Here is a 13,930-nt window from a genome sequence, read left to right as displayed (position 1 = left end):
GGCACAAACACATGCACTCACAAATGAACACATAGAAGTGTATGTAAGCTATTATATGCACGCATGCTTTTAAGCGTCCCCACACGTCAGACCAACACATGCATAAACATGCATATCGGATTCCTCCCACCACCCAGAGTCAGTTCCATGCTGTGGGTGAAGGTTTTCAGGGTTGTTTCTACCCTAAGACTGTTTTGGGGGTTTGTCTCTGCCTGCGGTAGCTGAGATCATAAAACCTGTTAGAGTTTAACAGCAACACCACTGTTTGGACTCCTAACTCATTTCACCACCCTGCTTAACTCTATCTGTGTGTCAGCCCTCTCTGTGTTTTGGTCCCTTTACAAAGGTTTTCATAACCTTGGTGTTACTTTCATAGTTTTGGACACTGTTCTGGATATAACTTTAGTCATACTAGTAGTGTGGCGGTACGGATGGCAGTGTGGGTTTGTTGGTTGCTTTTTCCACCCCTTCGGTCCAGACTGAAATATCTCAACAACAAATGGATAGATTACCATGAAATTGTATACAGACATTCAAGGTCCCCAGAGGTTGAAAAACAACAATAATTGTCTAACAAGTTAAGTCATTTATCAAGCAAGATTTCTTTGTTTTATATCATTTTGAATTTAATATCTTTGGAGTTTTGGACTGCTAATCAGACAAAACAAGCAAACAGACTAATTGATCGATCAGTTATTACTCATGAATTGCTTCATGGTCAGATGTGTCGTGTGAAGCGTTACTGAGCATGTCACAGTATAGAGACACAAGAGATATAAAACCCGGTTTGACTCTTAAGAATACTTAGCGGCTGAATCCCCAAATTGCAATCTAAAATCAGATGCAAACCACTCTCTGTCCCCATGTCTCTCAGTGTGTCTTTCACTCACTGTCTCTCTTCCCACAGCACTTCTTCTCCTGATCTAAAATTGGCAGAGGTCTTTCTTTAGTGCATCTTGTATCATTTGTGTAACTCTGACAGTTGTTATTTTGGTCATAACCTCACATGACAAGAGCATGTTTATGTTTACGTACCATCCTCTGAATGCAAGGAGACACTTTTCCGAAAACTGAACTCCCAACACATTGAGGATGTTTGAATGTTTTACATATTTCATTGGCTGTTTAGAAGTCTGTGGTTGTGGGGCTGTGGGTCGAGGCAGACGTGTGCACAACAACAACCATCGCTCTCTTCCCTCTGTCCCGCTCTCTCTCCCTCTGTCTTTCCATCTCTCCACCTATGTCTGTTTATCACTCTCAGCCTCTTTTCTTCTTTCCCTACAGGCATGGTTCTTTCTTTCCTCCCACTGTCTGTCTCCAGATATGGTTTTTGTCTTCTGTTTATCACTCTCAATCCCTTTGTCTCCCTTATTGATCAGTCTTTCACCACAATAAACAGATGGATTTCGCAGACTGTTTGGATACCAGGTCCTATTTTCCATGACATAGACTCACTCTGTATACATGTGTGTGTATATATGAGCTTTAAGGTTTGCACTGGTCAAAGGTCAATGTTGATCATTGTGCTTTGAGACAGTGTTTTTGTTCATAATGAGGGAATTGATGCAAGCTGACGGAAAGTGTTGATACGCATATTAATGTGAACGTGTATGGCCGTGCGATGGTGTGTGTGCGTGGCCTCTTCAGTTTGGATTTGCCAGCGGCGCTTTGGTTCTGAGTCTGGGCCAGTGGTTTAAGGGAATTGCAGATACTCGTAAATAGCGGCGTGTGGGTTTTTGAGTCCTGCTGTCTCTCCCTCTATCTGACTTCTGCAGAGTCAAAAGTTGGAGATTTATTTCTGTCTGCTGTTTTTGTTGTCGTGCGTCGAGAACATGTTGTCTTAACAAAATTGTACCCGTCATCTGGTGCAGTGGGAGATTTGGTGTCTTTAAGTCTAAATGCAGTGTTTGGTTTAAAGGAGCCGATGTTTTAGATAAGTGATTTTCGGTGGCCAGCAACAACATATGTTGTTTGTTTTGTTATTTTCATTTGGGGAAAATATTAATGTTTACCGACCTTATTTTGTTATTTGATACAAGCTCCTCAGATTGCTGTCACGTTACCCTCCAACCCAACAAACTAAAATTACATTTAGAAAGGACACACGTTGCAAAAAAGTTTTATATTTTTGTTTGATAGAGCAGACAAAATAATGTAATGTTGACAGAACATTTTCTGTATTCAGGGCTTTTGCTTTGAGGCACAGCCCTTTGGTAAGTGTCTAATATGTTATTCTGCTCTGGACTGTTGAAAATATTTATCTCCAGCTGCATAAAATAAAGCAAAATAACAGAAACAAAATCAGGTTGGGAAAATTACAGCATAGTATCAGGGCAGTAATTCGGACAAGTTGAAGCTGAAGATTTCTGAGAATACAAAGCAGAAATACTTTGAGAAAAAAAAATTAATATTCTTTTCTAAACAGGTAAGAGCTGCCTGTCAGCTTTTACATGTGGGAAAATGTTCAACACTTAATTATTATAGATTTTAGGATAATGAAATGAAAATATAACTGGTGTGATAAATGCCTCTCTAACAAAGTTGCTAGTTGATACGTTATCACAACCAAAAATTCACAATATCATTCTATGTTTCTGCCATTCATGTTCACATGCATGACAGGGCAAATGAACAAAAGTATGAATTAATTTAACCTTCATTTTTAAGGCTTTATAGTGTCCATTCTAAACAATTTCAGAAATGATGAACGTTTAACAGTGTTAATTATGTGACCTCAGAGTTGGAGCAATCAGTGTAGGAGGTCCATTAGTGACCTTTAAAGTCTTGGAGAGGTCAAACAGTCTGTCTGAGCTAGCATGGCTGATTAATGGTTTCAAAGTGTACCATAGTTTAAAAAAGCCAAGGTTTCAAAATTATTTTGAAAAACTTTTTCTACTTGACAGAATGCGCTCCCCTGTTGTGATAAACATTGTAACATAAGCTTCCCTGTTGTTTTGTTTGTTTTGTTTTTTTCTTAACAGAATTCTGCTAAGAAAGAATTCTATTATTTAAATTTTGAGATTGTAGATTGCAGGTTTAGGCTCACTTAAGCAACTGCATTTATTTATATTTTTTAAATAAATTTTATTCTGTATTGTTTAGAAATAAAATTGATTGTGATCAGTGGAAAATAAGTTGTTTTGCTCACCAGGCATTTCAAAATAACTCATTTTAGAGGTTTTCAAAATATCATGAAACCTTGAAACTGTGATATTTTTGCTTAAGGTTATCATACCATCAGAATCTCATACTGGCCCATGCCTACTCAGAGCAGAAGCTATGTGTGTATATAAGTGTGTTTATGCTCTGCCCTTGTCCTGAAATATAAGGCCTTCCTAAACAGTATGAGTGATGAATATTTGATTCAGTATTATTGTCTGGCATTGACAGCTGAGGGATTGAAATAGAGCCTCACAATATACATCTTTTGTGTCTTTAGTGTGTGTGATACAAAGAATATAAGATACTTGTCCTCTCTGATAAGATACTACATACTGAACTAAAGTCACATGCTCTGAACAATGAACAGTAGCCAATATAATGACCCTGAAGACCAGTTTGCGGGAGATGATTAATCTTTTCAGGGATGTGACTGGTTGCAACATCGCTACTTTTTTCCTGTGTCAGTGTGGAGAATCTTGATCTAATTTCCTTTTCTCTGCCTGTTTGCATGACAACACACACAAAAAACGTGAATACCTGGATGTGCAATGTGTGTCCATACTAAGTGTTCACAGCTGCATTGCCTTGACTCTCGGCATGAAACAGCTCTGCAGTGTTGTTCTTGACCGGCGCTGTCCTGGAGATTAACAGTGTTCCGTCAGTCAACAGACAGTTGAAGAGATTGATGGATGTTTTCCTTGTGGCTCGCTGTGTTTTCAAGACCCACGTGTTGTTTCTTAGTGGGGCTGATGGACTGAGTGGCTGGCCGGCCGCTCTGTGGGATTTTGTATGTGCATGTATGTGTGTAAGAGAGTGTGTGAGAGAGAGAGAGAGAGAGAGAGAAAGGGTGAGAGGGAGAGTGACAGGCAGAAAGAGAGAGGCAGGAAAAATCTGTGAACAGTGGGTGTCTGTGGTGTGCACCAACTCTCACAAACTCTCCTCCTCCTGTTTGGTCACTGTCAGTGAGTATGATGACAGAGGCCACCATATATAAAAAATAAAAAAATAAAAAAATAGGGGAAATCCACTGATAATCGAAATTTAACTGTTACTGTTACTGTTGCATATTTAACCAATATGAAAAGTTGTGATAAACTTATATAAGAAAACCATTTCATGATGGCTTCAACTAATGATTGTTTTAAATATTGATTCATTTATTACTTTTCATTCGTTATTCATTTAGTCAGTAAAATGTGAGTGAGCAGCTCCCAGTGCCCAAGGTGACATCTTCCAACTGCTTACTTTGTCCAAGACACTCAATTTACATTGATATAAAACAGGAAATCCTCACATTTGAGAAGCTAGAACCATGGCATGTTTGGTGTTTTTGTCCAGTTTATTTTCTGTCAGTCACTTAATTGGCTAATCATGGACTATGAGTGAGTCTTTGTTTCTTTCAGATTTCATATATGTGCAAATGTAATGCGTTGGCATGTGTGTGTCTCTTTTATTAAGGGTGTGTTGGTTGGGGCTCACGTACAACTTGTTGAGGGTGTAGTGAGGCAGGATAGAGTGGTGGGGGGTTTGAGAGGTTGACATTTCAATCACCACAATCCCTCATGTGAGTATACACACACACACACACACACACACACACACACACACACCCCTTCAGCCATTTGGTTTGAGGCTGATTCCTTGTGACAGCCTAAATATTTGGCTGCGTCCGGGCACCAAGGTAAATGCACCCCGCAAGAATGTTTTTACAGGGCGAGAGAGAGAGAGAGAGAGAGGGAAAAGGAGGGAGAGAGAGACATGGAGAGGTTTTGGACAGAGATAAAGAGAGAGAAATACAGAGAACACACAGAAAGAGAAGGAGAACCGGCCTCATATGAATGTGGTTTGTGTGTCGGCCATCAGGGTGATCTACATGGATCTAATGTTCCTTGTCATTGAACATTCGTAGGGATTATACACCACAGTGTGGTTGTTAATGCTAAATGGGGGGGGTTAAAGTAAAGTGTTAATCTGTTAACTGGGAGACTATTAATCAACAATAAATCTTTTAAGTAGTTAATCTCTTAACTCAAACGTCCTGTAAACTTTAGCATCTCCAAAGGGAAATTTGTCTTGCAGACAGGCGAAACATAGAATGTGCACAGACTTGAACACAAAAAACTATAAAATAATAAAAATAATTATCTGACACATCATGAGCACTTAACAGTTGGAAGTTGTGGAGGATAAAATAGTTTCTCACACTGTTAGACCTGGCCTTAAAAACATTTTTCAAGTACAAAAATGTCAAAAATGCAGTGATTCAAGCTTCTCAAATGACAAGAGTTGTTACTTTTCTCTTTTATTATTTTTTAACATTTGTTAATAGATTATTTTTTAGGGTTTTTGAGGTTTTGTTAGGTAACAAGCAACATGGAGACATCACCATAGGCTCTGGGATACACTATTTTCTGACATTTTATGACTGGAATTGCAAAAGCCAAGTTAAAATGAAACCTGCTTGAATATATCCTATTTTTTCATACACATTTTGAAAAGAAAAAAACTTTCTGTGTGTGCACACAGACCTCAGTTCCCATAGAGAGTTGTTCATGTCAGCATTTATTGATTTAAATGTCCAGGATCGAAAGGAATAGGAAATATCAGTTATATTGGAGGATACATTTTCTTTTCAAAAAGAGGGAGAAAACAAGTTTTGGTCATCATTATTTTTAAAGATATAGGCCTGGGGATTTTTCCCTGTGTGGCTTGGCGAGGAAATCATCTTCTCTCTTTTTCTCTTTTTCACTCTTTCCTCTCTGTCTCTCCTGCATAGGAAATCAAGGCCCCATATTTCCTTTCTTTTGTCTCATTTTGGAAAATTAATAAAGCTATCTTCAAAGGTCCGCTCTGAGCTCTGCAGAGGCTGCAGTAATCCATGATGATGAGGCATTTAAACACACATGGACACACTCACTCGCTCACATATACATGGACAGACACATACATGTACATACAAACACACAGAGGAACGACCTAATCTTGTACAGGTGTATACACACTTACACGCACGAAAACACACATGCAGTGAGGAGGTCATTAGTGACCTGTGGAATGCAGGGGTCAAATCTTAAAAGACCTGGCTGATAGAGGGGATGTGTAGGATCAAAGGAGAGATGGAGAAAAGGAGGGAAAGATGGATGGAAGGAGGGATCGGAGGAGAGGGAGGGAGGGAACATACTAGGATCAAAGGGGAGAGGAAGGGAGGAATGAAATGATGGGAGGATGAGTGGAGGAGTGAGAGTGGAGGTGCAGGCGGGGTGGGAGAAAAGTAAGAGAGAATGTGCTCAGGGGGAGTTGGAAGTAGGGAATGGAGGGTAGAAAAAAGGGAGGCGGGTGAGGAACAAGAGGTAGACAAGGAAGGGTAGAGGGACCAAGTGTAGAAACAATACAGATAACTCAAACTGACAGGTGTGTGTGTGTGTGTGTGTCTGTGTGTAAATGGTGGGGTTTCAGCCAGAAAGTGAAAGCTCACTTGTGCAGTGGTGAAAGATTTATGTATGAGCAGATGTGCGTGTGTGTGTGTGTGTGTCAGTGAATACCTGCTGAAGCCGCAATACCCATTAGCTACTGTTGACAGGCATTTCTTTACAAATGTGAATACATTTAAAAGCACTTTTTTCTCTCAATTTTGGCCTCCTGGTCCACAATAAACAGCATTTTCCACCAACAAAGAATATGTTTTTTGGATATGCCCAGAAATATTCATAGAAACTTCTCAAACCACATCTGCTTAAGACATCTTCACTTTTTACACGTGTTCACCATGGTTAAAACAGTTTCTCTGCTTCTTAGCTAAATACACTACTTCTACAAACTAACAGCAAAGCAGGAATTACCATTAGCCTCAGCTAGCAGATTTAGCATTTATGTTTCTCAGTGGAAATGCTATCTTATACCTACTTGTGTAATTTTCTGACACGAGCAAGTGGAGTATGCACTCATCTACCACATTTTCCAAAAACACCCCATCCCTCCAGGGGCAACGGTGGCAGTTAAGTTCCATGCCAGTTGCCATTAAATGAAGAAAAAGAAGAAGAAGAAAGAAGAAATAACTACTTATGTGAAAACTTAACCTCACCTTCTCTGGAATATAAAATAATGGACAGGTTACTTCTTGCAGTTACAAAAAACAACGTAGTCAGATTACCAGGTGTCGGTGTGTAAGTGTTGGACTTCCTGAGGACTGTACTTCAGTCTCACTCTGTAAAATCCTGGCAATGCTGCTGTGCTCCTGATAGGTCTTGTTTTAGGGCTGACTGCTCCGACTAACATTTCACTGATAACATCACTCATAAGTTACTCAGAATCCATATCTCTCTCTATTTCTGTCTGCCTTTCATCCCTGCCCATGCTCTCTTCCTCTGAGATTTCACTGATAACATCAGTACTGAGAGTTAGTTTCTCTCCCTCTCATTCTCTCCTTTCTGTCTTTATGTCTTTCTTTCCCTTCCTCTCTTATTGGTTTGACCCTCCTGTCTCTTTCTCTACTGATTTCTGGTGTAAATCATAGTCTGTTCTCCTCTCATACCACTGTGTGTGTATGACAGAGAGAGAGAGAGTGGAGGAAAGAGGGAAAGTTATATTACTCTGATAACATCACAGAGTCAGGAGGAAACAGAGGAGCTGTTGGAAGTCTTCATTTGTACTTGGGAGATGGCCAAGGCTCATTGAATTGGCTGCAAGTCCTGTGCCTGTGTGTGTATGTTTAGTGAGTGTGTGTGCCTGTGTGTGGTTTGTCAACAGTGTGAGCAAGCTACTTTTGAAACACTTGCTCAAACCCAGAGCTTCTCTGCTCACAGATGCACACAATGAGTCAGAAAAACGAGAATAAACACACACACAAGTGAAAAGATGGTTTCATGCAGCCACACACATGCTCCTCTTTAGTGTCTTATTGAAATTGAATTGGAAATTAAGTTACTGAAACACTCCAAAACCAGTGCCAGCACTTACAATCAGAATGACTTCAATTATCCAGAGACTTAACCATACAAGGAGTTTATCTTTATGTTTACAGGCTGTTCACTTTATGGCAGATTCTTACTGTGGCAGGGCCTCACATACAGTTTACACTTACATACACTTTATATTTCTGTACAGACAAGATGTGTTGCTGACACATTGTTGCTTAGATAAAACAAATCAAGTTATCTTATCTTTACTTACATTTATGGTAAATATTACAGCAGTAATGAGGTTGAAATATACTGGAGATGAAGTGTGTTGAACTGGTTTTGAATTCCGTTGGCTGATATACTGTCATCTTGTCCTGCTGTTAAAAGCGATCTTTCTCTCCACTAAAGCCGTTTTCTCATTTGAACTCAAGGCAATGTCCAGAGAATCAGGTACGGAGAAACCAAAAAGGAATGATGTTATTGGTGCTGTTAGGTGAAGTCGGTTCTTGGCACCTCCTTTCTGATACCTCCTGTTGGTTGTGAAAGACGACAAGCTGTCATTGGTCAGGGACTAATATGTGGCAAGAACTTCTGACTCAGCGATTGCTGGCAGTGTCAGATGACAATAATATCATGTAGTCTGATCCTGGCATCAGGCAGTTTCACTTCATGAAGATGGCAAACAGCCATTTTGCCATATTTGGTGTAGCTCCCAAAGTACTACTTCACCACACTGACACTTCACCAGACTAGATTGGAGTAAAAGACAAATTGATTGAAATAGTCTGTAGTTGCTCACAGACTGTAAGTTATGTTTTTGAATAGATAATTACAATTGTTTTCTCATGCTCAAAAGATGGTTTGAATAAAAAGTGACAGCCCTACAACTCACTAGCTGTATCTCAGTATGTTGTCAGTGGTTGTATACAGTGGTGTGTCACACGCTTGTGAAACAGGACAAAATGTCTCACTTCTAATGATGCCACTTCTAGCACGCAAACATTTGGCTTTAGTGTGTACAGTTTTTCCACTCAATTTCAAACAAAATTGCTGCCGTCTGTCTTCATAATTACAGTTCTCAACAGACTAATGATTTTTATGACTGTTGGAAAGTGATCCACCATTTCATAAACACAATTAATGTAACTTCTCTTCAAAGATTCTCGACTAAACATGCTCGTGACTTGTCTGACAAATACGAAGCTAAGCCAACATACTCCAGAGTGGCTTCATTTTTTTTTTCTTTTCTCAACCCGAGCTGCTGAACACTCCAAATCTCCACATGTGGGAATCTGACTGTGATGATGTTTGCTCTGGATGCACACACCCACTCCACTCCATCTCAACAAGAGGGGACATTTCCATGACAAAGGACAATTATTGACTTTCATTGGCTCCGCTTGCTTTGATATCAGCAAGGGGTGTGTCTGTGTGTGCGTGCTCGAGGGGCGGGATAGGGGGCAGCAGCGGAGGAGAAGAAGAAACGGGGACCTGATGAAAGGAGCCGAGTGGGAAAATGCACCCACTGACCCACAGTGCACTAACAGAAGAGGAGGATCACAGCAGAAAGAAAGAAATAATTCGTTAAGGTTTTCTTTCTTTTCCTCCTCCTCTCTGCTCTCGTTTTCAGTATCCATCCTCACTTTCTTGCTTGTGTTTCTTTCCTGTCTGTCTCTTTCCTTCTCTAAACCTTCCCCACTTTTTTTAAAACCCTTTTTCTTTTTATCTTGCTGTGACTGATCCCCCCCCCCCCCCCCTTCTCTCCCATCCTCTCCCTCCTCCTCCCTTCACAGCCATAATTTAAGGGGCTGAAAGGCACGGCAAGCGGAGAAAGAGAAGAGAGAGCTGAGAAAAAGGGGAGACCCTGCAGATGAGGGCCTTCCTTCACGGACGTGGCACAGATGTGAGGGTGTTTTTGTGAAATGAGTTGGGGAGGGGTGGCGATAGGCTAATTTGCGTGGCATAAAGACGGGGCCCTTTTCATATGCAGAGCGCCACTTTGATGCGCGGCCGATGAAAGCTGGAGGGAGCGCAGAGGAGAGGAGAAGAGAGGGTGACGGAGGGGTCCTTTGTCCCCTGACAAGAAGGCATCTGCTCCATGCTGCCCTCCTCTCCTCCTCTCCTCTGCCACACCGAGGCTCCCACAATGGGCCAGCCGAGAGAGAAAAGTGTCATCAGAGCACCTTAGAAAACAGAACATGAAAAAAATAAAAGCCGCTTGGGTTGGCCTGGTTGGCGTACGGGTATGCATATCAATACAGAATTCATTTGTCGCAAGATCTGAGAACATACACACACACACACACATAGCTGAGTACATACACAGATGCACACTAAATTGTAAAAACATGCAGACATACTGTAGACACATTTACATACTACCACAGCTGACAAAACACATCTTCACTTTGACTGAATGTTCCCTTTGAGAAACAAATAAACCATACACTCTTCCTTCTTTTATGGCAGTCAAGATCAATGGCTTGCAGGGTGAAAGGTGTGCATGCGTGTATGTGTGTGTATGGTGGAGAGATCAGAGGGAGACCATACACTGACGTGAGTGGCAGTGGTTTCTGTGTGTCTGTGTGTGGACCGTAGGACCTACAGTGTAAGTGTGCGTTTACGTGCATCTGTGCGTGCTTGTATGCATATGTGTGTCCTTGCGGTGCTGATCAGAGGCGGCAGGCTCACCAGGGCCCTCTCACCAAACACTGGCTGATTTCACACTCGCACAATAGCTGAATCTCTGCAGCAGAGCAGAGAGAGGGTTTGGCAGGAAAAACTCAGACTGTCTCCTTGGCTGTAACAGTTATTTTAGATCTAAATCATTTACTCACTTAACCGGCCATTTGGGTTTTTACCTAAATTATCACTGTGTTTCTGTCACCCAAGAATTTTGCCTTATCCTAATACATTTGTATGTTTGTTTCCCTTGTAATATTTGTCGTCTGTGTAAATTCTTAGCCTTGCTAGTGGCTTGGCTTTAAGGATAGAAATGTGGGTCTGTTGGGTTGGTTGGTTGATCTTCCTTGTCTTAACAAGTTTTGAATGGACTGCCATTAAATTTTGTACAAACATTCATGGTCCCCAGAGGACAAATCCTAATGACTGAGGATGGGGAGCATAGTAAACATTATAGCTACATTCTAAAAAGCTGCACTTTCTTTATGACTATGTTAGCATGCCGATGCTTGCATTGCCCCACAGAGACGCTAGCGTGGCTGACTCTTGGTTGGATATGTCTGTAGCTGCGATCAGCTGCAATAGATAAGACAAATTTTCACTACCTGTTGAATTGCCTATTTGTAACTACCCATTTAATGTCACAACTTGGACTGAAAATATAAGCAACATTACTTCTTAATAAATACTTCACAATTGGACAAAAGGAAAATGTCTAAATTGTTCATCCACATTGACATTTTATGTTCATGGTAATTCATGGGTAACTCAGATTCCTCTACATTTGCTCAGTCTTGCTAAATCAGTGCAACTGTGATGTTTTGAAAGCAAAGAGAACTTTTGGGTTTTCCATCATGGTGAAAATAAATTGATTAATAACTGGTTATCATTGTGTCATTCTAGGTAATATTTGCCCTGAACCAGACGTTACTACAGCAGGAGTCTTTGAGGGCAGGAAGCCTTCAGGTTCCCTACACCACTGAAGACCTCATCAGGCACTACAACTGTGGAGATCTCAACTCCATCATCTTTAATCACGACACCTCACAGGTAAGTCCCCTCTGCTTACTGACTGTAAAGTTATCTTACCTCTTATCTATCTCACATAGCTGTGGACTTTTAACTACCCTTACTCCAGTTAATAAGCTAAGAATCATTTCGACCCCTTGACCTTTTGGAGTGTCCCAGTGACACAACCCTTGACCTTTTACCTTCACCCCTAACCTTCTGACTGACCTTCCATCCCCCACACCTACTCCTCCACCCCCGCAGCCTCTCTGTACTGTTGCCACTTCACTTCTTCTGTTCCTCATTCTGCTCCTCTTTGTCTCTATGATCCTTGTCATGTCTTAGCCTTTATTATTCTTCCTACAGTGCACATTTGTCATTTCCAATATATACCTTACATTCACTCTTTCATGGTCAGTAGTGTAAGAATCAGAGCAGATCCAAAAGAAACCTTTCAAAAAGACAAAACAATATCTCCTCTCCCTCTTCTCCTCTGCACTTTTTGTGACATCACCTCTCCAACTCTAGGTTCCTAACTTCAATAATGTGACACTGCCACCCAGCGAGCAGGTGACCGCCCAGGAAATAGACAGCTACTTCCGACAGGAGCTCATCTACAAAAGGAATGAGAGGATGGGCAAGAGGGTCAAGGCCCTGCTAGAGGAGTACCCTGATAAGAGCTTCTTCTTCGCCTTTGGAGCAGGTTGGTGTTAAATTATAAAGGAATGACATGAGATAAAGAAAGTACAATTCAGTGATATTAAAACATCAGCTCCACAGACACCAGTGTTTCTGTGTCAGGCAAAAAGACATCATTTATGTCTTTATTAGTCTTTGCTCACGTTTCCTTTTATCAAAGTACGTAATAAGATTAGTTTTATCCCCACTACATAATGACTTAATTTTTTCTTTTTGTTTGGAGGGCACTTCTGCAAAGGAGATATAAAATGTATTAGTCTGAGCGGCTTAACAAACTCAAGTAGAGAAGGAGGAAACAAAGATAACCTAAGAAATTCCAGCTGATCAGAGAAGAATATAATGTAAAATACAAATTTAGATACACATCTTAAATATATATTTTCCTACAATCCCTCTTTTTTATTGGATGTGACAAATGAGATGTTCTGTCTGTCAGGATTTTACACTTAATGTTACTCACACAAACAGTTAATTTGTTGTGTCACTTACGCTGGAAGGTCAAAGCTCATCATCAGCTTTCATTCAAGAATTTCATCCCTATTCAGGAAGATGCCATGTCACTGTATTGATGCTGCCATTCCTCTAAGACAGAATGTAGAGTGCACTAAATCCAGGGAAACTGGGTGTTGATAACCAGCCCTGCAAATGATCAGTGGCTTAGCTGACAAAACCTCCAATCTACAGCTGATGGTCTTTATCAGCTTAAGGTCCAAATAAAACAGAGCTCTGGGTCTCAAGAAGAGGCTCAATAAAACATTCTTTTATCAGGTCAGGACAGAGCAGAAACAGACCTCTCAGAGTCCTTTCAGCTTTAAAAATGTCATTTCAGTACTTTGAATTCCTCTGTAACTATGCACCAACCTCATAAGTAGCAGCTGTCTGATAAGAGACTAGAGTTAAAACAGGGAGGATAAAGAGAGCAGATAACAGAGAGGATTCCACAAAGTTGTCTACCTAACAGTAGATGACTCTTTGTGAGTGTGCATGTGTATTCATGCTTCTTGGTTGGGGGTTGTATATCTAAGGCAGACAGTCTTTGTCCTGCTGCAGTCTTGTTGGTTTGTTTGGCATCTGGTTGTTAAATCAAAGCGCTGTTCACACCTAATAAAGAAGATAGATGTATTGTAATCATTAGCTCAGGTGGGTCTCAGTCTAGATAAAGTTAGTTAGTAAATTTTTATATCAGTGTCATGCAAAACATGAACCCTCCCCATGGGGTTATAAGATTTTCAAAGAAATTATGAGCGGAATAATGGAATAGCTACAGGTGTGAAGGTACACAGTATGTAAGTCTAAATGACAAATGCAGGTAAATTACCTTGTCCTTGAATAAGTGGTTTTAGTTATTGTGTTGTGATTTCCCCAGATTATATTTTGTTTAGTTTTGTTTGAAGGCTGCAACTAACTAATTATTTACATTTTCAGTTAATCTTAGGAGTAATCTCTTCTTTCTTTGAACAATCATTTTGCCTCTAAAATAT

The 13,930-nt window shown here is 40.5% G+C and overlaps 1 protein-coding gene across 1 annotated transcript in view; it reads left to right on the top strand.

Annotated features, from left to right (window-relative positions):
* trabd2a (TraB domain containing 2A) overlaps nucleotides 1-13,930 on the top strand; it is a 56,863-nt gene that overhangs the window by 14,607 nt on the left and 28,326 nt on the right. The window contains exons 3-4 of the mRNA XM_051072855.1: nucleotides 11,646-11,792; nucleotides 12,279-12,453. Coding sequence (XP_050928812.1) covers nucleotides 11,646-11,792; nucleotides 12,279-12,453 — 322 coding nt within the window. The remainder of the gene's footprint in view (nucleotides 1-11,645; nucleotides 11,793-12,278; nucleotides 12,454-13,930) is intronic.

Source organism: Lates calcarifer, linkage group LG9, assembly GCF_001640805.2.
Source record: "Lates calcarifer isolate ASB-BC8 linkage group LG9, TLL_Latcal_v3, whole genome shotgun sequence".
In the NCBI taxonomy this organism is placed as follows: domain Eukaryota; kingdom Metazoa; phylum Chordata; class Actinopteri; family Centropomidae; genus Lates; species Lates calcarifer.
This window is presented reverse-complemented; position numbering and strand designations above follow the sequence as displayed.